The sequence below is a fragment of the Pristiophorus japonicus genome, chromosome 14, assembly GCF_044704955.1.
Source record: "Pristiophorus japonicus isolate sPriJap1 chromosome 14, sPriJap1.hap1, whole genome shotgun sequence".
Taxonomy (NCBI): domain Eukaryota; kingdom Metazoa; phylum Chordata; class Chondrichthyes; family Pristiophoridae; genus Pristiophorus; species Pristiophorus japonicus.
In genome coordinates, this window is record NC_091990.1 from 149,714,539 (window position 1) to 149,741,038 (window position 26,500).

Consider the following 26,500-nt stretch of genomic DNA (forward strand, 5'->3'; position numbering starts at 1 on the left):
GGCTCCCCCGTATTTTGAGGCTGTGCCCCCTAGTTCTAGTCTCCCCGACCAGTGGAAACAACCTCTCTGCCTCTATCTTGTCTATCCCTTTCATTATTTTAAATATTCCTCTAAGATCACCCCTCATCCTTCTGAATTCCAACGAGTAAAGACCCAGTCTACTCAATCTATCATCATAAGGTAACCCCCTCATCTCCGGAATCAACCTAGTGAATCGTCTCTGTACTCCCTCCAAAGCCAGTATATCCTTCCTTAAGGCGACCAAAACTGCACGCAGTACTCCAGGTGCGGCCTCACCAATACCCTATACAGTTGCAGAAGGACCTCCCTGCTTTTGTACTCTATCCCTCTCGCAATGAAGGCCAACATTCCATTCGCCTTCCTGATTACCTGCTGCACCTGCAAACTAACTTTTTGGGATTACTTCCAGGAACGGTGCAGTGGCTCTCGGCCTTTTGGATAAGAGCATTGGCGCAGAGTGATCCTTGATGTGTGCAAGGTGACCTCTGGCGTTTGTGATTTGACAAAGAATTGGAAAGATTGGCTACGAATTAAGAAATCCAAAAAGAGTTTCATGCACAAGGACCCCCAGGTCCCTCTGCACCGCAGCATGTTGTAATTTCTCCCCATTCAAATAATATTCCCTTTTTTTGTTTTTTTTCCCCAAGGTGGATGACCTCACACTTTCCGACATTGTATTCCATCTGCCAAACCTTAGCCCATTCGCTTAACCTATCTAAATCTCTTTGCAGCCTCTCTGTGTCCTCTACACAACCCGCTTTCCCACTAATCTTTGTGTCATCTGCAAATTTTGTTACACTACACTCTGTCCCCTCTTCCAGGTCATCTATGTATATTGTAAACAGTTGTGGTCCCAGCACCGATCCCTGTGGCACACCACTAACCACCGATTTCCAACCCGAAAAGGACCCATTTATCCCGACTCTCTGCTTTCTGTTAGCCAGCCAATTCTCGATCCATGCTAATACATTTCCACTGACCCCGCGTACCTTTATCTTCTGCAGTAACCTTTTGTGTGGCACCTTATCGAATGCCTTTTGAAAATCTAAATGCACCACATCCATCGGTACACCTCTATCCACCATGCTCGTTATATCCTCAAATGAGAGGCTGGGACGACCTTGGAGGCGACGGAGGTGGAACAGTTTCCCGTTTGTTCTGTAGATTAGCTCCACTCCAACGGGAAGCTTACTGAGGGTGAGATGGAGCAATGCGGCAAGGAAGATCGAGAAGAGCATTGACCCCGGTCCACACGTGTATTGGGTCTGTGGTGGATCCGTTGGTCAGGATCACGGCTTGCATGTCATCGTGAAGTAGGTGGAGGACGGTGTCTAACTTTTGAGTGCAGCCGAATTTGAGGAGGACACTCCATAATCTCTCACAGTTGACAGCCTTTGTGAGGTCAAAGATAGCCATGTACAGGAGTTGGTGCTGTTCCCTGCATTTCTCTTGTATTTGACGCACGGTGAAGATCATGTCCATTGTGTCCCTTAGTGGGCGGAATCCGCATTGCGACTCTGGGAGGAGCTCTTCGGCCACTGGGAGAAGGCAATTAGAAGGATTCGTGCGATGACTTTCCCCCTGTGGCAGACAACAGGAAAACTCCTCTGTAATTACCACAATCAGACTTGTCACCTTTCTTGAAGATGGTCACGATTACGGCGTCTCTGAGATCACCTGGCACGCTCTCCTCCTTCCAAATAAAATAAATTAGTTCATGTATTTGCGCAAATAGTGCTTCTCTGCCATGCTTTACTGCCTCGGCGGGGATTCCATCTGCTCCCAAGGCCTTGTTGTTCTTTAATTGTCAGATGGCCTTTTCAACCTCACGCCGGCCTGGAGTTGTGCTGAGGTGGTGGCAAATAGCACGACAAGAAAAACGTATTATGACCAATTGGGTGAGGGGAGACCAGTTGCTCTCTGGATATTTTTAAATACGATACCCTAAATTTTGTTACTTGCAGAAAAAGCTTAACATATGGCACACACAAATTACTTATATTTTGCTTTGTCAAATAAAAAGCAATTTAAGTATGATTGAGTTCATCTCCAATAGAAACATAGAAAATAGGTACAGGAGTAGGCCATTCGGCCCTTCAAGCCTGCACCACCATTCAATAAGATCATGGCTGATCATTCCCTTAGTACCCCTTTCCTGCTTTCTCTCCATACCCCTTGATCCCCTTAGCCATAAGGGCCATATCTAACTCCCTCGTGAATATATCCAATGAACTGGCATCAACAACTCTCTGCGGCAGGGAATTCCATAGATTAACAACTCTCTGAGTGAAGAAGTTTCTCCTCATCTCAGTCCTAAATGGCCTACCCCTTATCCTAAGACTATGTCCCCTGGTTCTGGACTTTCCCAACATCGGGATCATTCTTCCTGCATCTAAGCTATCCAGTCCCGTCAGAATCTTATACGTTTCTATGAGATCCCCTCTCATCCTTCTAAACTCCAGTGAATAAATGCCCAGTTGATCCAGTCTCTCCTCATATGACAATCCAGCCATCCCTGGAATCAGTCTGGTGAACCTTCGCTGCACTCCCTCAATAGCAAGAACGTCCTTCCTCAGATTAGACCACCAAAACTGAACACAATATTCCAGGTGAGGCCTCACTAAGGTCCTGCACAACTGCAGTAAGACCTTCCTGCTCCTATACTCAAATCCCCTAGCTATGAAAGCCAACATATCATTTGCCTTCTTCATGGCCTGCTGTACCTGCATGCCCACTTTCAGTGACTGATGAACTATGACACCCAGGTCTCATTGCGCCTCCCCTTTTCCTAATCTGCCGCCATTCAGATAATATTCTGCCTTCGTGTTTTTGCCCCCAAAATGGATAACCTCACATTTATCCACATTATACTGCATCTGCCATGCATTTGCCCACTCACCTAACTTGTCCAAGTCACCCTGCAGCCTCTTAGCGTCCTCCTCACAGCTCACACCGCCACCCAGTTTACTGTCATCCGCAAACTTGGAGATATTACACTTAATTCCTTCATCTAAATCGTTAATGTATATTGTAAAGAGCTGGTGTCCCAGCACTGAGCCCTGCGGCACTCCACTAGTCACTGCCTGCTATTCTGAAAAGGACCCGGTTATCTCGACTCTCTGCTTCCTGTCTACCAACCAGTGCTCTATCCACGTCAGTACATTACCCCCAATACCATGCGCTTTGATTTTGCACACCAATCTCTTGTGCGGGACCTTGTCAAAAGCCTTTTGAAATTCCAAATATACCACATCCACTGGTTCTCCCTTGTCCACTCTACTAGTTACCTCCTCAAAAAAATTCCAGAAGATTTGTCAAGCATGATTTCCCTTTCATAAATCCATGCTGACTTGGTCCGATCCTGTCACTGCTTTCCAAATGCGCTGCTATTTCATCCTTAATGATTGATTCCAACATTTTCCCCACTACTGATGTCAGGCTAACCTGTCTATAATTACCCGTTTTCTCTCCCTCCTTTTTTAAAAAGTGGTGTTACATTAGCTACCCTCCAGTCCATAGGAACTGATCCAGAGTCGATAGACTGTTGGAAAATGATCACCAATGCATCCACTATTTCTAGGGCCACTTCCTTAAGTACTCTGGGATGCAGAATATCAGGCCCCGGGGATTTATCGGCCTTCAATCCCATCAATTTCCCCAACACAATTTCCTGCCTAATAAGGATATCATTCAGTTCCTCCTTCTCACTAGACCCACTGTCCCCTAGTACATTTGGAAGGTTATTTTGTGTCTTCCTTCGTGAAGACAGAACCAAAGTATTTGTTCAATTGGTCTGCCATTTCTTTGTTCCCCATTATAAATTCACCTGAATCCGACTGCAAGAGACTTACGTTTTTCTTCACTAATCTTTTTCTTTTCACATATTTAAAGAAGCTTTAGCAGTCAGTTTTTTGTTCCCTGCAAGCTTCCTCTCGTACTCTATTTTCCCCCTCTTAATTAAACCCTTAGTCCTCTTTCGTTGAATTCTAAATTTCTCCCAGTCCTCAGGTTTGTTGCTTTTTCTAGCCAATTTATATGCCTCTTCCTTGGCTTTAACACCATCCTTAATTTCCCTTGTTAGCCATGGTTGAGCCACCTTCCCCGTTTTATTTTTACTCCAGACAGGGATGTACAATTGCTGAAGTTCATCCATGTGATCTTTAAATGTTTGCTATTGCTTATCCACCGTCAACTCTTTAAGTATCCTTTGCCAGTCTATTCTCGCCAATTCAGGCCTCATACCGTCGAAGTTACCTTTCCTTAAATTCAGGACCCTAGTTTCCGAATTAACTGTGTCACTCTCCATCTTAATAAATAAAGAATTCTACCATATTATGGTCACTCTTCGCAAGGAGCCTCGCACAACAAGATTGCTAATTAGTCCCTTCTCATTACAAATCACCCAGTCAGGATGGCCAGCTCTCTAGTTGTTTCCTCGACATATTGGTCTAGAAAACCATCCCTAATACACTCCAGGAAATCCTCCTCCACCGCATTGCAACCAGTTTGGTTAGCCCAACCAATATGTAAATTAAAGTTGCCCATGATAACTGCTTTACCTTTATTGCACACATCCCTTATTTCTTGTTTGATGCTGTCCCCAACCTCACTACAACTGTTTGGTGGTCTGTACACAACTCCCACTAACGTTTTCTGCCCTTTGGAATTCCACAGCTCCACCCATACCAATTCCATGTCATCCAGGTTAATGTCCCTCCTTACTATTGCATTAATTTCCTCTTTAACCAGCATCGCCACCCCGCCTCCTTTTCCTCTCTGCCTATCCTTCCTAGTTGTTGAATACCCCTGGATGTTGAGTTCCCAGTCTTGGTCACCCTGGAGTCATGTCTCTGTGATGCCAATTACATCATATCCATTAATTCGTCCACCTTATTCCAAATATTCTTCGCATTGAGGCACAGAGCCTTCAGGCTTGTCTTTTTAACACACTTTGCCCCTTTAGAATTTTTCTGTAATGTGGCTCTTTTTGTTTTTTGCCTTGGGTTTCTCTGCCCTCCATTTTTACTTTTCTCCTTTCTATCTTTTGCTTCTGCCTCCATTTTATTTCCCTCTGTCTCCCTGCATAGGTTCCCATCCCCCTGCCATGTTAGTTTAACTCCTCCGCAACAGCACTAGCAAACACTCCCCCTAGGACATTGGTTCCGGTCCTGCCCAGGTGCTTCAGTTAGTTAGAGTTGGCCTTTATCTTAGATGATCGCACAGTACAGAAGGAATGTGCAAAAGTATAAAAGACACTACACAATTAGGAGGTCTAGCCCTATAAATTTATTTGAAAGGAATAACATTTTTACATAGTATTGACAAGCTGCTGAAGTTGTTTAATGAAAATTATCACTGCCAAATGATAATTAACAGGAAATTGTGAAAAGTTTTTTTAAAAACAGTTCTCATTGCTTCGGCAATTTAATTTAATGTTATTTATACACTAGTTGATTGCTCATGGTATGGAAAAAGCAGACAATGAAGTATTGAAAAGTTTCACAAGGAAAGTTAAGGGGTTCTAGAGAATTGGGTACTCGTAAGTGCAGCTAGTGGCATGCGATCCAAGCAGAGGAGGAGGAAGAGGAGTTAGGGCTGTTACTATAAAGAAAATAGTGAGCAAATAATGGTAAAAATCATATGTAATTTATTAGAATTGGGAGGATTTGTGGAAGTGCCTTCAGCTGCCGAGGCCCTAAGCTCTGGGATTGTCTCCTTAAACCTTTCCGCCTCTCTATCCTCCTTTAAGTCGCTCCTTAAAATCTACCTCTTTGAGCAAGCTTTTGGTCATCTGCCTTAATATCTCCTTATGTGACTCAGTGTCAAATTTTGTTTGATAAGGCTCCTGTGAAGCGCCTTGGGACATTTTACTACGTTAAAGGCGCTATATATGTTGTTGTTGATTTATAGAGCGTGGTGTTTTAAAGCAAAGTCTGGAGCAGGACAAAAAAGAAATGAGTAGCAATAAAAAAAAACACATAGGCAGAGTGAATAAAAACATGCCAGACTGGGAGAGAGAGTAAAAGAAACAGCAATACTGAGAGTGGGATTTAAAATAAAACAGCAGCGATGTGGTTAAAAACAGAAACACTCAGAGTAGCAATAAAGAAAAACACAAATACAGGGAGCAGTAGTTCAAGAAAATAGCTGGATTGACATATAAAAACATGAATAGTGCTGTAGGGTCAGCTCTGACATTTTGAACCCACCGCCCATCACAGAGGTAGGTGAAAGTGACAAGAGGCCATGGTCAATGCAAAATTACCAAGCCCTAGGGCCAATTTAAAAAAAGACATTTCCTATGGAGCTCTGGTGGTCTGCTTATCGCTGGCAATAAGGAGGCCCGATTTGCTTTCCACCCAATGACAATTTTTTATTTTACTCTGTGCATGCTAAGCAACTAGTTTTCGAAAACTACAGACTCCTTACCTGAAACAGGTTTAGAATAGCATCTGAATGTGCTTCCTACCATTTAGTTTGCTTATTGTCATTCCCCTCCAGCAGAAACAAAATTCATTTAAACAAAACTGTTTTCTTTGCAAGTCCAAGAGGGAGTGCAACCTATACCCCAGTTGATGCTGTACAACACCAAAGTAATGTATCCCATAAAATGTCTCACTCTCCAGTCGAGTGCTTGGGCCTTTGTTTGTCATCTCCTTACATATAACATGTTGCAATTTTTTAATTAGTCAGGCGTTCGAAAATTCATATGCCATCTCGGAGGTGCAGCAGATAGGTATTCCAATTTGCTGGATACCTGTTTTCCATAACAGTTTAAACATTCAGCTGACAGCATAGCACAGTGTTTTTCTGGTTACTTGGACAATGGTGGTTACTACATTAGAATAGCAGCCTTACAATATATACATTCTAAATATCATGTGGGAAGATAAAATTCATAACACTGAAGTACTTGAGCAAATCTAATAACTCTTCTCAAACATAAATGCCTCTGGTGGATTGGTAATCTATATCAGATGGAAGGGCGTATTGCAAACAATCTCTTGTATGGAGAACTTGCAGACTGCTTAAAGGCCGTAGGTTCAGGTACCAAGACATTTACAAGAGGCATGTCAAAGCATTTAACATTGATACTCAAGCTGTGGCAAACAGGCCACACTGGAGGGCTATACTGCATCAGGGAGCCAAATAGGCTGTAGCGAGGTGGCTGAGAGAGAGAGAGTGAAGAGAAGAGAGCAAAGGTTTCAAGAGTCAATACTGCACGGGCTTCATCGTCTGACCCCGTGACTTATGCCTGCACCATCTGCTGCATGGACTGTCACTCAAGAATTGGACTCTTCAGCCATTCACATTGTTGCAGCATTGAAAAGTAACTGAACTGCTTTGGCATTTACAGTATTATCTTTCGAGATGGACAGCTGTCACAGTACATGGCAATCCACTGGATTTACAGTTGAGAACCAGGATGGATAAGGCCTTGGATGACTCAGATGGTACAATGCCTCTGCTAGTGATCAATCCCTGTATTCTAGACATTTGTAGTTGCATTTAGAAACCTTTTCAAAGCTATACATCATCCCCACAAAGCTACAACAATGATACCAGTAGAACACTGCTCTCATCTGTTCTTTTATCAGGACCTTGGCTGGAATTTTCTCATAAAAAAATGGGTAGGTTTGGTGTGTGGGGGTAGTTAAATTGTTAGAAATATGTTATTCCCAACCTGATCCCGCCTCCAGTTCCGGTTTTGCCAGAGGCAGGACAGGCAACCAACTCACTCCCAGGGGGTGTTACTATAATTTAAATAGTGTAATGAAGCTGGAAGCCTTTTCTCCCCCTCCATTTTGAATTTAACTGTCTGTGGACAGTTTTCACGCAACTCGTGAAACCTAGCAGTTAAACAGAGGCGGGAACTGTTGCATCCAGGAGGTAAGTAGCTTTATACTTACCTCCTGGATCCAGGGTCCCTACCTAATCCACCCCCCACGATCGTCGATCCCCTCACAAGGCTTCCAATCACCTTCCCAGGTCTCTCCCCCAACCCCCCGATCCCTGGTCCTGATGAAATGCATCCCAGGGTATTAAAAGAGATGGCGGAAGTTATAGCAGATGCATTCGTTATAATCTACCAAAATTCTCTGGACTCTGGGGAGGTACCAGCGGATTGGAAAGCAGCTAATGTAACGCCTCTGTTTAAAAAAGGGGGAGACAAAAGGCAGGTAACTATAGGCCGGTTAGTTTAACATCTGTAGTGGGGAAAATGCTTGAAGCTATCATTAAGGAAGAAATAGCGGGACATCTAGATAGGAATAGTGCAATCAAGCAGACGCAACATGGATTCATGAAGGAGAAATAATGTTTAACTAATTTACTGGAATTCTTTGAGGATATAACGAGCATGGTGGATAGAGGTGTACCGATGGATGTGGTGTATTTAGATTTCCAAAAGGCATTCGATAAGGTGCCACACAAAAGGTTACTGCAGAAGATAAAGGTACGCGGAGTCAGAGGAAATGTATTAGCATGGATAGAGAATTGGCTAACTAACAGAAAGCAGAGAGTCAGGATAAATGGGTCCTTTTCAGGTTGGCAATCGGTGGTTAGTGGTATGCCACAGGGATCGGTGCTGGGACCACAACTGTTTACAATATACATAGATGACCTGGAAGAGGGGACAGAGTGTAGTGCAACAAAATTTGCAGATGACACAAAGATTAGTGGGAAAGCGGGTTATGTAGAGGACACTGAGAGGCTGCAAAGAGATTTAGATAGGTTAAGCGAATGGGCTAAGGTTTGGCAGATGGAATACAATGTCGGAAAATGTGAGGTCATCCACCTTGGAGAAAAAAAATAGTAAAAGGGAATATTATTTGAATGGGGAGAAATTACAACATGCTGCAGTGCAGAGGGACCTGGGGGTCCTTGTGCATGAATCCCAAAAAGTTAGTTTGCAGGTGCAGCAGGTAATCAGGAAGGCGAATGGAATGTTGGCCTTCATTGCGAGAGGGATGGAGTACAAAAGCAGGGAGGTCCTGCTGCAACTGTACAGGGTATTGGTGAGGCCGCACCTGGAGTATTGCGTGCAGTTTTGGTCACCTTAGCTTTGGAGGGGGTAGAGACGATTCACTAGGCTGATTCCGGAGATAAGGGGGTTACCTTATGATGATAGTTTGAGTAGACTGGGTCTTTACTCGGTGGAGTTCAGAAGGATGAGGGGTGATCTTATAGAAACATTTAAAATAATGAAAGGGATAGACAAGATAGAGGCAGAGAGGTTGTTTCCACTGGTCGGGGAGACTAGAACTAGGGGGCACAGCCTCAAAATACGGGGGGAGCCAATTTAAAAACGAGTTGAGAAGGAATTTCTTCTCCCAGAGGGTTGTGAATCTGTGGAATTCTCTGCCCAAGGAAGCAGTTGAGGCTAGCTCATTGAATGTATTCAAATCACAGATAGATAGATTTTTAACCAATCAGGGAATTAAGGGTTATGGGGAGCGGGCGGGTATGTGGAGCTGAGTTCACGGCCAGATCAGCCATGATCTTGTTGAATGGCGGAGCAGGCTCGAGGGGCTAGATGGCCTACTCCTGTTCCTAATTCTTATGTTCTTATGAACAACCCCATCGTATGCCGAACCCCAACCTCCCCGATCCCCTCTTTCCCCCCCCCCCACCCCGATTGTCGACCTTCCCCGCGATCCCCAATCCCTCCCGATCCCCAAGACCTCACATTCAAATTAGGCCCTGCTGGTAAAGTTGGCAGGACCTGCGGGAAGCCTGGCCTCCTGGGTTCTCACCCTGCCTCCAACCCGCCTCCCTGAAGAAAATTCCAGCCTTTGGCTATGGCCAGGGGCATTACCTTGTCATTGTTCACTCTCCAGCAGACACTTCGAGGCTCAGCTTGACATGGATCTTCTCCTCACTGGCATAGAACTCCCTGTTCCTATTGCAAGAGCACAGAATGCCCACAATGCTGCTCAGCAAGTGCTGGAGGCAATTTTTTTTTAAATCTCAAAGCTCCACTGGCACTCAGGAGACATGAGGCAAATGTAATTTTTTTTAAACAATCTCCCCACAGAACTTCGCAGACGCTGAAGAAAGCCAAGTAGATCAACAATCCTCAGCAACAGGATTGACATTGTCTTTTTAAAAAAAAACCTTGTCCACAGTGCTCCAAGCTGAAATAGACAAATTACACCATGGAACTCCACAGGCTCAGAGGTTGGGCTGAATACTTCATAGGAACAGTACCTCTAATTTTGTTGAGTAGCGCATTTATGGGTTTGGATTCAACAATGGAGCTTTTTTATTATGTACTTGAAAAAAACTATATTGAAAAATATCACAATTAAAGATTCCTATATCACCACCGCCCAAAGATATTATTATACCCCATGTACAAATCTTACTGGAACCTCATTTAATTTAGGAAATTATAGTTTATTAATATAGAAGTTTAAGTCATCTCTTTTCAAAATAAACTTGTCCATTTTTTTTTTCTAAATCAAGTATTATTTATTTCTCATTTCCTCTTATGATGTTTATGCAAAAGTTGTAACAAAAGCAATATATATTTGCATATAGGGTTAGGTTCTGGTCTGGGTAATAATAGTTCACTGAGGAAATTAATTTTTCCAATCTCAAGAAAGATACTGCCAGGTCAGGTAACCCAATAGGGCAACACAAATTAGTAATGAAAAAAAAAGCTAGCCAGCAAAATACTGCCAACTGTATACACGAGCCTTAACTCTGCAATACCTAAAAACACTTCTCTTTAACACAACTGAAATCCCCTGAAAGTGGGGAAGGATTTCAGCCACATGGTCAAATCATGTTCTGGGAAGAAGGGTACACCACCCTGCAAAGAGACCCCCAAGCTCACTGCTCAGGTGAACTTTCCACCCTCTGCTTAATACAAATTAGTGGATTTTTACATTTTCTTAAATTGATTTTTTTAAACTTCCATTCCTCTCCTGAAGACACCATCTCTTGCTGGCATATGATTTCATGGAGTCTTGATGAGTGGCAGGCTATTCAACCATGGGAGCATCACAGCCAAGCCAATCTAGTTCTTCACTCATAGGTGCACATACACACATACTTTCCAACTGGCATCACCAGATAACAGTCAAAAGTAGGAACTTTGGCCAATTTTCCTCCTCAGCCCAGGGATGCCGAGTCAAATTGTCATCCTCAAATAGCTGCCTTAGTTGAGATCAGCCAACCTGGCAAACTGGAAGTCAAACCTGAAACTTGCTGAGTTGTATGGATTAGTTATACACAGTCTTTACTAATCAAAGCATTGGAGGAAGCTTATGATATTTACATATATTACCAACAATGAAACCGAAACAGATTAGAGAAACTGGATTAACAGTAACACATCCTCAGTCCAAGAGCAAATTTTAGACGGTTGCATTTTAACCTGTTGGTTCATCTGTTTTATTGAAATGTGCCTGTTTTACAAGAATGTATTAATATATTGCACTTAAATTACATATGAATATATATTTTATTGATTTTCTAATGCAGTTTGCAATCCTAATAATACAGCACAGAATGAGGCCACTCCGCCCTGCGTGCTTGTGCCAGCTCTTTGAAGAGCTATGCAATTGGTTCCACTCCCCCTCTCTTCACTGATAACCTTGCAAGTTGCTCCTTTTCAAGTACATATCTAATTCACTTTTGAAAGTTATTACTAAATTTTCTTCCTACACCCTTTCAGGCAGTGCATTCCAAATCACAAAAACTTGCTGTGTGAATTTTTTTCCCCTCATCTCTCCTCTGGTTCTTTTGCCAATTACCTTCAATCTGTGTCCTCTAGTTACTAACCCGCCAGTGAAAACAGTTTCTTCATATTGACTCTACCAAAACCTCACAAATTTGAGCGTCTTCACTTAAATCTCCCTTTAACCTCCCCTGTACTAAAAAGAACAATCCCAGCTTCTCTAGTCTCTCCATATAACTGAAGTCCCTCATCCCTGGTATCATTTTGGTAAATTTCCTCTGCACCCTCTCAATGTCTGAAGTACAGTTCAATGAATTGCCATAAATCAGGGTAAGGGGACCAAATTTAAATATTTTACCTTTTCATTTTTTCTCTGCACCCAACGCTTATGCTCTTCTTCTGCAAAAACTTTCTTCCTTTCACGTTCTTCTTTCTCTTTTAACTTTGCTTGTTTTAATAACATCTCCTGTAATGCACAAAATATTTTTTACATTCAAAACTTAACTAAAGAAAAGCTAGAGAATGTTTAATCCTCAGTGAACTTTGCTTGTGAGAAAATGTTAAGTTTTACATTTTTGACTGCCTCAATCAAAGCCAGTGATATATAGAACACTTGATAGCTATATAGTCCATCTTAATTGATCAATCCTAAAGATCCTAAAGTCTTTCACCACCCAACTGCTTCTTAAAAGATTCTAGGGTTTTCGCCTCCATTATTCTAATTGGAGAACACCATTATTTTTGATACATTAGTATTGCAACACATCATAAGTAACCACTTTTATATTGGTGTACATACTAATAGATTAGTTGCCTTAATCCAAAACATTTGAAACAACATCAGAGATGTAATGTTTTAGCATTCCATATCAATCCTCATCACAGATCAATCTCCCACTGACATGAAACATAATTTGACTGATTGGAGAGTTTTAAAACAGTCCTATGGCTTCTTGACTTATTCTGCAAGATAGAGTGAAGTGTTTGGTGCAGCATATCAATGTCATGGCTTGTTGGCTAAATACTAGCTGCTACTGGGCTTCAAATGATGCAATGCAATCATCGTAATTGCCAAAATATTGTTTAATGATTTAAATTACTATTGTCACTAAAATTTCTGTAATCAGTTCAGCAATTGTACCTTGAAGCACCAAAGATTGGTTTTGCCAGGTTAAAAAAAAAGCAGGAAATAATAGAGCTTCACTGCACTATGATACACTCTCACACTCTCCGAGAAAAACTCTCCCCCAGAAAAACATTCAAGATGAACAGCTGCAATAACTGTTACTGTAATTTTGTGGAGACTTGTAGTTGACAAAAGTTGTCAAAATACCATTACTGGTATTATGAAAAATACAAATCAAAGAATATTCATGTTAAATCTAACTTGGTTGGATGATATAATTTATAACAAGACTACAGGAGAAATAAGGTCAAAATCATTTCAGGGTAACAGAAAAATCAATATTAATTCTGATTCCTGTCAGTTTGGGAGGAGATTTTTCAGAATAAATAAAATGGAGATAATCTACACTAAAGATAGTTTAAATGACACTCATACCTAAATCATTCTGTTCTTTGGATCTCAAGAATTTTCAATGCAACAGATTTGGACTGTTCCTGAAATTATTTTCATTATTTCTATTCCTCACAAGCATTTCGTAACCAAAAAGCAGCCACTAAACTGTGTAAAACAAGCAATTTATTGGAATTTCATTATAATCTACTAATCCGTCATAGAATCAACAACATTATTCAAAGCAGCCGTTTAATGCCTTTATTCTATAAATTATAGCTTTGCTTTTGTTTTTAAGAGTACTGAATTGAAAGTAGTACAATTTACTATAAATCCATTACAAGCAATCTGTTTCATTCAATCTTTCAAGTATGGTGACACATAACTGAAGCACTCGCCTGTTGAGATTTGTTTTCTGTTTCAATGCGTTCTTCCTTTGCTTTCTTGATAAGCCACTCCTCCCAGGCAGTAAGATCAACATCTTTAAAACGTTGCTCCTCCTCTTCACTTAGTTTTGCCTTTCGTAATGAAGCTTTAAGTCTTTGGAAGAAATGAATTATTTTATTATGGAATTTATACAATACATTGCTTGCTGCAGACATTAAATGCATGAGCACCTGAAAATATAGCGCAGGAACAATGTAAGGGTCAGATTTATCTTACTTTTATGGGTCTAAGATAAACAGCAACAAACAGCGATTTACAAACTACATCCCATCCCAGGAGCATTACACGAGTGGATAAAAGACCAACAGTGCATTCATATTGTAGCCATCATTCAAAGACCAGTAGATAAAGTACAGGCACCAGCCAGGCAGTTACCTATTTATACTGGCTGGCACCATCTCAAATTTGTCAGCCTCATAAGGGCTCTCTTCACACGTGATTATATCTGTCTGTGAAACCCCTCTCCAAGCCTTAAAATTCAAATATGGGCACTGGCACTCTCTATACATTACAAAGTGCTTAGGAAAGCCCACAAGCACATTTCAAATCGAATTAGTTTTGCACGCCATGCGATTTCAAAGTGACGTGAGGTTCAATCATCTGGAGGTCTCTCAACATTCCTCCCTGGAGTTTGTCGGGACACAATTTCAAACACTTTAGCAGGAACTGCTTTGCAAGGACAATTAAACAAGAGTAGAAAGACGCCCTAACATAGTAAAAATGATGCAGTACCTTTGGACCTAAAAAAGTTAATTCAGTACTGTACAGTTTAATTGTATGATACCCATTATACCCATTCTCGTAACAGAAATCACTTACTGCAATCACTACAGGATTCTGTTTTCATTAGTCTATCAGATTATAGATCGCTCTTACAGATTCAGATAGTTGGTTCTGAACCATGAACTGGTAGAGTTTGAAATCACTGGAGTGGGTTATATGATCCATCACCACAGGTACATTTTGTATTTGTATTTTATATCATTTTTAAGAAAGAAACATACCAACAGTTTTTTTCTAAAACTTTTACAGAGTACTGATTTAAAGACTACAAATTAATTCTTTGCTTGTTGGACCACACATGCACAAATTCTACTTTGTATACTGCAGTGAGAATCAATATCTGGACAACTGTTCCTCATTAAATTTTCTTTGATCCCTCTCGTCATTTTCCCATGCTTTTCTTGCTAATTTTCTCCCCTCCCTCCTGAAGACTCCTTACACGACTTAAAAAATGGCAATTAGCCTCTGAGGCCACACCCACGTGGCCATTAATCAAGCATGAGCCTTGACAATGTCTATTCAGCTGTGTGGAAGCATCATAGTAATTAATAAAACACAAACACAATAGTGCTTTACTGACATTTATTTGTATAAAACACTTAAAATTCATGAGTATCAGTGGTCTGTAAAATAGTTTAATAATAGGATTCACTGGTATTACATGCCAACAGTTGAACAGTATTCTTTGCTGATAGAAATATGCGCAAAAAGTTAGAATTGTGGTTGATAGCACCACATAGGATTTCTCTCTTCACTTTATATTAATAGACCACACTTGACAAGTAAAGTAAGCTCTCGATCCGAAATTTAGATTCACTCTTGATGTCCAAGTATACTTTACTATTAATGGGCTGTAAACCATTCATTGTCTTAACAGGAGACTGCACTAAACTACCCTGTTTACATGCTCTCAAAAATATCAGTATCAGCAGCAGATCTTGTTCAGATAGCTAGCAAGTACTTTTTAAACTGTAATCAATGAGAAAGTACACAGAATTTTCAATTTCTTTTGGTTGAACTAAAAGTGTAATTTAGAAAATTAGTGTAATAATGAATTAATAACCCTTAACAGATCCAACAGCTGTATGGTGTACCTGGATGTTTTTGGTTTGAGTGGAGTAAATATTGTTGATCTCTCTGACACAGCATCTTTCTGTCTGTCTGTAGTAGATGTCACCTCTCTATTTGAAGCTCTATTTGCAGATGTGTTGGGGGCCACAATCTCCCCCTCCTCACTTTCATAGCTGTCATGGTAAATAGGAGAGAGCAGAGAAGCAGTAGAATCTCTCGAAAACTCCAAATGACAACTCTTGTGTAAGGTTTCTCTTTTCAACCAACTGTTCTGTCTATGTGGAATAAGAATTGTAGGTTAGAATTTTCCAGACTTTATTTGGAATAAACTTACTGCTTAAGACAACATATTGTTTTGCAAGCACTCCTCAAGACATGCAGAGGTCTATGACAACACAGGTCTTCCGCACCATGAAATAACTCTTATACCACAACATCACCTCTTTTATGAATGACATGATGTCAATGTCAATGATAGACCTAATATTCCAGGTCCTGAACTACATGTTGAAGGGTGGAAGATGCCTGTGCGTGGATTTTTTTAACGTGTGGTGGCCGTTGCACACCAGCCACCACACGGACTTGACAGAGTTAGGTCTTGGTCCAGTGACAAGGATTAACCAAGACGATTGGAGACCAGTTCTGCTGCACGGACCTAGTGAGCACACATATTACAGTGTGGACTGGGCTGTGCTGCCCCTAGGCCCTCGGCTCTTCTGGGCCCCGATCACGTCACTCCACGATCACTCGTTGCTCCTGTGGCCCAACCTCGCTGCTCCTGCTTTACCGCCCCACGCTCCAATCTGCGACCTGTAGTGTCCTTCACCATGGGCTTTGACACCTTGATTCTCACAGAAAAAAAACTTTAGATATTCTACTTTAAAGATGTTCATCAAGGCTATCTATCAACATTATGAACAGTGCTGTTCCTTAGGTACTCCACTGGTCATAACTGTCTACTTCGATCAGAACTGATACAACAGTTCGCCACCCTTTTTTCTTACCATTTAACTAATCCAGATTTCAATTTATAACATGTGCCTTTAATGACTTGTTTAAAAAAAAATCAGTCACAGTTCATTTTGAACTTCATTCTTGTATTAACTCCGTCTCATGCCATTATCTTATGACTATTCAAACATTGCAGTTTTTTAATTAAAATAATCATTTCATAGCAAATCATCTTCCCCATGTTCCCCATAGGTACACCGCCAATCCCTTCAAATAATGGAAATTTTAAAAATATTTTCCATAGTTGAAGACAATGTTACAATAAGTCACCTTTCCCCTTCCCATTAGCTTGAAGAGGACACGTTCTTAAATACTTCATCTATTCTGAACTTATTCAAATAACTCAATTACTCCCAACAGCCCTTGCAAATTCCATTAGCAATTTTCCCTTATCGATGTAGGAGTTTTAAAATTTAGTTGATTGTTTTCCCATTTTCTCATCCCCAAGTCTGCTTAACACTAAGTTTCTAATCTTCCCTTATGTTATCTTTAATTTCCATACTTAACTTCTAGATGCTATATAGTTAACTTGCACTTTCTATCTGAATACAACAACTTGCACTTACATAGCGCATTTAACGTAGTAAAACATCCTAAGGTGCTTCACAGGAGCTTTATCAAACAAAATGTAATGTTAAGACACATTAGACAATATTAGGACAGGTAACTAAAAGCTTGGACAAAGAGATATGTTTTAAGGAGTGCCTTAAAAGGAGGAAAGGTAGAGAGTATTAGGGAGGGAATTACAGAACTTAGGGCCTAGGCAACTGAAGGCACGGCAGCCAATTGAGTGATGAAAATCAGAGATACACAAGAGGTCATAATTGGAGGAGCGCAGAGATCTCGGAGGTTTGTAGGGCTGGAGGAGTTTACAGAGATAGGGAGGGGCGAGGTCAACGAGGAATTTGAAAACAAGGATGAGAATTTTACAGTAGGGGCATTGCTTAACCGAGAGCCAATGTAAGTCAGCAAGCACAGGGCTGATGGGTGAACGGGACTTGGCGCGAGTTAGGATGAGCTCAAGTTTACGGGGGGGGAGGGGGGGTGTGGGTGGAAGGTGGGAAGCCGGCACAAAGTAGCAGCAGGGCAAAGACGGGTGATGTTACGGAGGTGAAAGAAGGTGGTCTTAGTGATGGAGGGGATATGGGGTCGGTAGCTCAGCTCAGTGTCAAATAGGATGTCAAGATTGTGAACAGTCTAGTTCAACTTCAGATAGTGGTCAGGGAGAGGGCTGGAGTCTGTGGCTAGGGAACGGAGTTTGTGGCAATTCAAGCCACATTCCCTTTCCTCAGATGAACAGCCGCCGCCATCGTCCTCTCTGCCTCCCCCCACCCCCCGCCCCCATCACCAGCTTTGTTTACTGTAAAGAAAATGTAGAATATTGTTAAAGATATAAGTTACTAAAGTCAATGTCCAATGAAGAGGGCTGTGGAGTACCAAGGAGAAAAATGAAACTGCTCCTGAAGCTTGCACTCAACTTGGTTGAGACAGTGTAAGAGGCCAAAGACAGAGAGGTCAGAATGAGAGCAAAAGGATAATCCACAGGTAATTTAGGGCCATGCTTGCAGACAGAAGGGTGTTCAGCAGAGCAATTACCTAATTGGCACTTCATCGCCCCAATGTTGAAGGGACTACAGTGAGCAATGAATAGTGGATTGGAGGAAGTAAATTCCTGTCTCGGATAGAAGAACTGCTTGGGGTCCTAGACAGCAGGAAAAGGGGAATGGACAGATGTTGTACTTGCTGTGGTTACATGGGAAAGTGCCAGGTGAAAGACATCTAAAATTGGGGTGGGAGAACATTGAAAAAGACTATCCTGGAGAAAATGGTCTCCAGGAAGTAAAGCTGGGTAGTGAAGCTGTGCATTGTGCTGGAGTCATGTTGTAGGTGGCAAAAATGGCAGATGATCTGGCAAATTCAGAGGCTGATAGGACAGACAGTGAGGAATAGGATAGTAGGTGAGGACAAGGGGAACTTAGTCACAGTTATGAATGGAGGAGGAAGTGAGAACAGAAGTACGGAAAATATTACTGACATTGTCAAGGGTTCCGTTAATTACTGTTGAAGCAAACTTCCTTTGAAAAAGGAGAACATTTAACCTATAGTTGGCTAAAATCCAAAGCTATACCTGGATTCTTTTTGTCTGCCTGGAGTAGAAACGACTGGCCTTTTTGAAGCACTATCTATCCATCTCCTTGGAGTAGATTCTGATACTCTCCTTGAAAGTCTGCTTGTCTGATTGTTTGGAGACTCATTTTCTTCATCCTCACTTTCATAACTTTCCCGGTAAATGGGAGACAGCAGAGAAGAAGTGGAATCCGCTGAAGAGGATAAATCACAACTCTTGGGTTGGACCTCAATTTCTGACCTACTGTGTTGCTGATATAGATTTGAATGTGAATTTGTTTTCAAATCTTCTTTTTCACTTAATGTTGAAGACATTCTTCACAGAAACTCTTCTGGTCAAAATAAAGACAGTATCAGAAGATTAGGGCTTCAAAAATGATACCAACCTTTATTAGAGATTTGCAAAAATTATTTTACAAATATTGTATGAAAGCTAAAGTACTATATTTGGCAAATTAGTGCTAAAAGGACTGCATGAAAAGGAGATTTAATTACTGTACAATGAGGCATTTAAGACCATCTGAAAATCTATTATGAGTGGGAAATTCACACTAAGCTTTAACATTGTGCTAAAATTATTATACTAATTCATCATTTCAGATTGCTCTCATCATTAACATATGATAACACTTTAATCAATATTTCACCCGAGAGTTATATAACTCAATACTCTCAAAATTGATGATCTAATTGTACTACAAGGTGCTTTTCACAGCTCAAGTGGGTACTGTATAAATAGCTATACATGCCCTCCATTACAAAACTCCCAAGGCCAAGTTACTGTATTAAAAGTATCTGTGGTATCCTACAGCCCACTTGAATCATTAGTTTAAAAAAAATCAGATTCCAACTCAATACATAATTTTAACCTCATGAAACAGAAGGCACATGAACAAAGGCAGCAATTGCTTCAATGAGTTTGTCACATCGATTTGGTTGCAATCTTTTGGTGGAGGCAAAAGTACAATTTCATGCCTTTAATAATCGATGTAATTTGAATATGTACAGAAATATATTTATAAAAATAAAATTAAAGAAAGAGTTTAATAAGGTACTTACAATCATGACCAACTTTACTTGATTAAAAACTACAATTAAAATGAGATTTATTGCAGCCAGCAATAATTAAAGACACACTCGAGAGACTGGAGCCGATGTTCACCTTACTCCTCAAAAAACCACCCTTGTCCCATCATGGCTTTCCTATTTTCGTTTGTCTCATTTCTCTTGGCGACATCATCTGAAAATTGGCTAACGAACAGAAAACAGAGAGTCGGGATAAATGGTTCACTCTCGGGTTGGCAATCAGTAACCAGTGGGGTGCCGCAGGGATCAGTGCTGGGATCCCAACTATTTACAATCTATATTAACGACTTGAAGGAAGGGACTGAATGTAATGCAGCCAAGTTTGCCGACGATACAAAGATGGGAGGAAAAGCAATGTGTGAGGAGGACACAAAAAATCTGCAAAAGGACATAGACAGGCTAAATGAGTGGGCATAAATTTGGCAGATGGAGTATAATGCTGGAAAGTGTGAGGTCATGCACTTTGGCAGAAAAAATCAAAGAGCAAGTTATTATTTAAATGGCGAAAGATTGAAAAGTGCTGCAGTACAGCGGGATCTGGGGGTACTTGTGCTTGAAACACAAAAGGTTAATATGCAGTACAGCAAGTGAACAGGAAGGCCAATGGAATCTTGGCCTTTATTACAAAGGGGATGGAGTATAAAAGCAGGGAAGTCTTGCTACAGTTGTGCAGGGTATTGGTGAGGCCACACCTGGAATACTGTGTGCAGTTTTGGTTTCCATATTTACGAGAGGATATACTTGCTTTGGAGGCAGTTCAGAGAAGGTTCACAAGGTTGATTCCGGAGATAAGGGGGTTGACATGAGGAAAGGTTGAGTAGGTTGGGGCTCTACTCATTGGAATTCAGAAGAATGAGAGGTGATCTTATCGAATTGTATAAGATTATGAGGGGGCTTGACAAGGTGGATGCAGAGAGGAAGATTCCACTGATAGGGGAGACGAGAACTAGAGAGCTTAATCTTAGAATGAGGGGCCGCCCATTTAAAACTGAGATGAGGAGAAATTTCTTCTCTCAGAGGGTTATGAATCTGTGGAATTTGGTGCCTCAGAGAGCTGTGGAAGCTTGGAAATTGAATAAATTTAAGACAGAAATAGACAGTTTCTTAAATGATAAGGGAATAAGGGGTTATGGAGAACAGGCAGGGAAGTGGACCTGAGTCCATGATCGGATCAGCTATGATCATATTAAATGGCGGAACAGGCTCGAGGGGCCGTATGGCCTTCTCCTGCTCCTATTTCTTATGTTCTTATAAAATACAATGCAGGTTCCACATATACGCTGAAAACATCCTGTTCTACCTCACCACCATCTCTCGCAACACATCCATTGGGCTCAATTTTCCCCAGTGATTATTCCGTTTTTTTTGGAGCAGGCTGCTTTTTTGGCCTAAGTTGAAAAACCTCAGTTTCCCCAATCAATTTGCACTAGCGTAACTCAGTTACGATTTTTTTAGGTCAGTTTTTTTTTCAGCCAAAGGGGCGTAACCAGCCACCTACACCAATTCTGGCCATTTAGGGAACTTTGGCCAGCTGAGAGTAACTCCAGTTGTGCTCAGACCAGCGTATGTGGCCTCTGCAGAAAAACCTTCCGGAAAGTTAAGGAAATCGGCGCAGCAGATGACCGGACACACTAAAAGAATTGAAAAACACATAGCAGCAACTTACCTCCAATCCCGCCCGAAGACTGTCCAGTCCCATTCTTGGTCCCCGGTTCACACGAGAGCGAGAACGAAAATGGGATCGGATCGGCAAGCCCTTCGGGCGGGGTTGGAGATAAGTTGCTGCGATGTGTTTTTCAATTCTTTTAATGTGTTGGGAGCTGGCTGTATACTTCACTTTGCAGCCTCAGCTTCCATTGTGTCCCTGGTTACCATGGCAGCTCGATCTTTTTGGCTCAGATCAAGGCTCTACCCCCAAACTAAAGGTCAGGTTACGCCATGCCAAAATGAAGAAATCCAACGGGAAAACGTAGATTTTCTTTTGGCATACATAGGCCCCCAAAAAATCGTGCATAACTCTTCTAGTAAGCCAAAAAAATGCTTCAGGGAAAATTGAGCCCATTGTCCTCTAATTTACCACACTGCTTATCCGAGATGAGCGGAAATTTCCTGCAACTAAATATTGGGAAGACCAAAGCCATTGTCTTCGGTCCCGACCACAAACTCTGTTCCCTAGCCACTGACACTATCCCTCTTCCTGGCAACTGTCTGAAACTGAACCAGACCGTTCTCAACTATGGCGTCGTATTCGACCCCAAGATGAGCTTCCGACCACATTCCATCGCATCACCAAGACCATCTACTTCGCCACTGCCTCAACTCATCTGCTGCTGAAACCCTCATTGCAATGTTCTCCTGGCCATTTTCCCATCTTTCACTCTCCATAAACTTGAGCTCATCGAAAACTCTGCTGCCCATGTCCTGACACACACTAAGTCTCATTCACCCATTACCCCTGGTGTTCAAAGACTTACATTAGCTCCCAGTCCTGCAACGCCTAAATTTTAAAATTCCCAATCTTGTTTTCAAATCCCTCCATGGCCTCGCTCCTTCCTATCTCTGTAATCTACTCCAGCCCTACAACTCTCCAAGAGATCTGCGCTTTATGGCCTTTTGCGCATCCCCGATTTTAATCGTTCCACCACTTGCAGCCGTGCTTTCAGCTGCCCAAGCCTAAGCTCTAGAATTTCCTCTGCCTCTCTTTCCTCCTTTAAGACACTCCTCAAAACTAACCTCTTTGCCCAATATCTCCTTATTTGGTTTGGTATCAATTTTTTTTCTTGTGACACTGCTGCAAAGCGCCCTGGGATGTTATACTACATTAAAGGTGGTATATAAATGCAAATTATTATTGTTGTCTATCAACCCTTAGGAGCAACATCTAGTGCTTGATACAATGCTGAGAAGAAAACATGTATTTATATAGCGCCTTCAATGTATTAAAACGTCCCAAGGAGCTTCACAGGAGTATTATGCGATAAAAATTTGACACCGAGCCACGTAAATAAAAATTACCGCAAGTGAGCAAAAGCTTGGTCAAAGAGGTATGTTTTAAGGAGTCTTGAAGGAGGAAAGAGAGATAGAGAGGCAGAGAGGTTTAGGCAAGGAGTTCCAGAGCTTGGGGCCTAGGCAACAGAAAGCACAGACACCAATTGTTGAGCAATTATAATCAGGGATGCTCAGGAGGGCAGAATTAGAGGAGCACTCACATCTCGGGGGGGATTGTGGGGCTGAAGGAGATTACAGAGATCGGGAGGAGCGAGGTTATAGAGGGATTTGAAAATAAGGATGAGAATTTAAAAGTCCAGGTGTTTCTTAACTGGAAGTCACTATAGGTCAGCGAGCACAGGGTTGATGGGCGAGCAGGACTTGGTGCGAGTTAGGACACAGGCACCAGAGTTTTGGATCACCTCTAGTTTACGTAGGGTAGAATGTGGGAGGCCTGCCAAGAGTGCATTGGAATAGTCAAGTCTATAGGTAACAAAGACAGGGATGAGGGCTTCAACAGCAGAAGAGCTGAGGTAAGGGCAGAGACGAGAGATGTTACGGAGGTGGAAATATGCGGTCTTAGTTATGCTGCAGATATGTGGCCGAAAGCTCATTTCAGGGTCAAATATGACATCAAGGTTGTGAACAGTCTGGTTCAGCCTCAGACAGGAGTTGGGGGGAGGGATGGAGTTGTGTCTAGGGAACGGCGTTTGTGGCGGGGACCGAAAACAATGGCTTCGATCTTCCCATTATTCAATAGGAGAACATTTCTGCTCATCCAGAACTGGATGTCGGACAAGCAGTCTGGCAATTTAGAGACCGTGGAGGGGTCGAGAGAAGTAGTAGTAAGATAGAGCTGGGTATCATCAGCATGCATGTGGAAACTGACACGGTGTTTCCGGATGATGTCGTCAAGGAGCAACATGTAAATGAGAAATAGGAGGAGGCCAAGGATAGATCCTTGGGAAACACCAGAGGTAACGATGCGGGAGCAGGAAGAGAAGCCATTGCAGGTGATTCTCTGGCTACGATTAGATAGATAAGAATGGAACCAGGCAAGTGCAGTTCACCCCAGCTGACCGACAGTGGAGAAGGATAGAATGGTCAACAGTGTCAAAGGCTGCAGACAAGTTAAGAAGGATAAGGAGGGATAGTTTGCCTTTGTCACAATCACAAATTTGTGACTTTGTGACTTTGATGAGAGCGGTTTCGGTACTGTGGCAGGCACGGAAACAGGATTGGAGAGATTCAAACACAGAATTGTGGGAAAGATAGTCACAGATTTGGGAGGCGACAACATGGTCAAGGACTTTGGAGAGGAAAGGGAGGATGGAGATGGGGCTGTAGTTTTCAAAGACGGAGAGATTCAGGGTTGGTTTTTTTTGAGAAAGGTGATGATGGTAGATTTAAGGGGGGGGGGGGGGTAAGAAACAGTACAGGAGGAGAGCGAGCCATTAGCAATGTCAGCTAACATGAGAGCCAAAAAAGGAAGTTGGGTGGTCAGCAGTTTGGTGGGAATAGGGTTAAGGGAGCAGAAAGTGGGTCTCATGAACAGGTTGAGCTCAGAAAGGTCACGAGGAGAGATCGGAGAGAAACTGGAGAAAGATGTGAAGTCAGGGCTCACCACCCCCAAACTGACAGCACGAACAAGAGCAGCCCTCAAAACATGGTAATGATTTTTACTGATATCTTTGCCTTTTTTTTTAATGATTAATCAATGTTTTTTTTTCCCCCTCACAATTTGGCAGGTCAAAAATCTATTACAGTTTTTCTGTGTCTTCTCTCCTGGGCTAATTGCTCCAGTTTTACTTTGCAAGGCGAGAGGGCTGCAGTGAACAGTCGGTCTGTGTCCTGTACTTTCTGTTTTAAGCAGGTCTCGAGGCTGCGCAGTGATGTTCGTGCAGCATTATCACTGCCAATAACACGGGCCGGCTCTCTCCATCCAGCTCATTCACGCACTCACTTCTCTTTTATCCCAGACAAATGATTTCTTTACCTTTCTGGTCTGACTGCAGCTATCGCTCATCGCCCAGCCGCAGCAAACATGGCCGCCCCAAGCCAACCGTTCCCCACAATCCCTCGCACGATGCTCTCTTCTCCACCAATCAAAACCGTCCGGAGACTCAATCAGACGCGGTGCCGTTGTCTCCATGGCAACAGGTCAGGCCGGCCTACCTGCCCAGAACACAAAACAATAACGACTGGAAACACTCAGCAGGCCAGGCAGCATCCGCGGAGAGAGAGAGACCGTCTGTTCCATTTTATCAGCAATTGCCAGTCACTGGGTATCAGGTTTACTCATTCCAAGTTGTACTCCACCCCACAAAGGTCCATGCTTTCCCTCGTCCAAGATTTGGATTTATATAGCGCCTTTCACGACCACCAGACGTCTTTACAGCCAATGAAATACTTTTGGAGTGGTCCACGGCCACCGCTTTCAGGCAGCCAGAGGCCTTATCGGGTGGCTGAATTTTGGCTGCCGAGGCTCCAGAGTCAATGCTTATAAATTTATTGGTGAAAATTATACAGACAACATACCAGTAATATGAAGACTGTGGATGGCTACACATTAGTGACTGAGCTCAGTAGTAGGGTGATCTGCCCTCGGTTTTCCTATCTTTGCATTAGAAAGTACCACTTTTTATACCCTAGCTGTAAACCATTACCTAATGTTCTACATCCTAACCTTTATCCTCAATGTTCATTAGCTCAGCATCTGAGAATGGTCATTTGCCCAATCCAGTTGGTCAGATAAGGGGTGTCACAGCCTTCAAACACTGGTGGTCTCAAGGCAGAGTATGAGCTTCCAGCATAATAACATTCAGGGCTCAGGACATTACATCATCTCCATGTATGGTCAGGTTCGGAAGAAGGTAAAAATAAAATATGTTTAACTACCAACAACTTTATTTATATAGCACCTTTAATGTAGTAAAATGTCCCAAGGCACTTCATTAGCAGTGTTGGAAGACAAAACAGATAAATTTGACACCGAGCCACATAAGAAATTACGGCAGATGATCAAAAGCTTGGTCAAAGAGGTAGGTTTTAAGGAGCATTTTAAAGGAGGAAAGCAAGCTAGAGAGGTGGGAAGATTTAGGGAGGAAGTTCCAGAGCTTAGGGCCCAAGCAGCTGAAGGCACAGCCACCGATGGTTGAGCAGTTATAATCAGGGGTGCTCAAAAGGGCAAAATTTGAGGAGCACAGACATCTCGTGGGGTTGTGAGGCTGAAAGAGATTACAGTGATAGGGAGGGGCAAGGCCATGGAGGGATTTGTAAACAAGGATGAGAATTTTGAAATCGAGGCGTTGCTCAACTGGGAGCTAATATAAGTCAGCGGGCACAGGGGTGATGGGTGATCGGGACTTGGTGCGAGTTTGGACATGGGCTGCCGTGTTTTGGATGACCTCAAGTTTACGTAGGGTAGAATGTGGGAGGCCAGTCAGGAGTAGTCAAGTCTAGAGGCAACATAAAGAACAAGTAACTGTCTTCACAAATCTATTTGCTACCAAATGCAGATGGTGGGGGGTGGGGTGGCAAAAAGGAGGCCCAAGGCCTTGAGAGTCATGCCTTATTTGAATATATTTCAAAATGTTGCCACCAGCAGGTTTGGAATAACTAAAGCGGTTGCTGGAATCCAAAATAATGGTTCGGAATAACTGTCTGTTTGCTACATAATGCAACCTTTCTTGCCAGCACACCTAGCATTGTCACAAGATCTCAGTTCTTTTCTCACTTTTATCTCTCTGTTCTCAGCTACTGAT

General features: G+C 42.2%; 1 protein-coding gene across 2 annotated transcripts in view; it reads right to left on the bottom strand.

The window, feature by feature from the left end:
* LOC139279513 (coiled-coil domain-containing protein 34-like) overlaps positions 1 to 24,808 on the bottom strand; it is a 34,919-nt gene extending 10,111 nt beyond the window's left edge. Inside the window, exons 1-5 of one of the 2 annotated variants that reach the window (XM_070898633.1) lie at positions 24,733 to 24,808; positions 18,664 to 18,994; positions 15,548 to 15,799; positions 13,622 to 13,763; positions 12,066 to 12,173 (exon numbers count right to left, since the gene is read on the bottom strand). In XM_070898633.1, the coding sequence (XP_070754734.1) occupies positions 12,066 to 12,173; positions 13,622 to 13,763; positions 15,548 to 15,799; positions 18,664 to 18,977 (816 nt within the window). In that variant the 5' untranslated portion in view covers positions 18,978 to 18,994; positions 24,733 to 24,808. The remainder of the gene's footprint in view (positions 1 to 12,065; positions 12,174 to 13,621; positions 13,764 to 15,547; positions 15,800 to 18,663; positions 18,995 to 24,732) is intronic. The other variant, XM_070898634.1, reaches the window with a different exon arrangement.
* Positions 24,809 to 26,500: the final 1,692 nt, after the last annotated feature.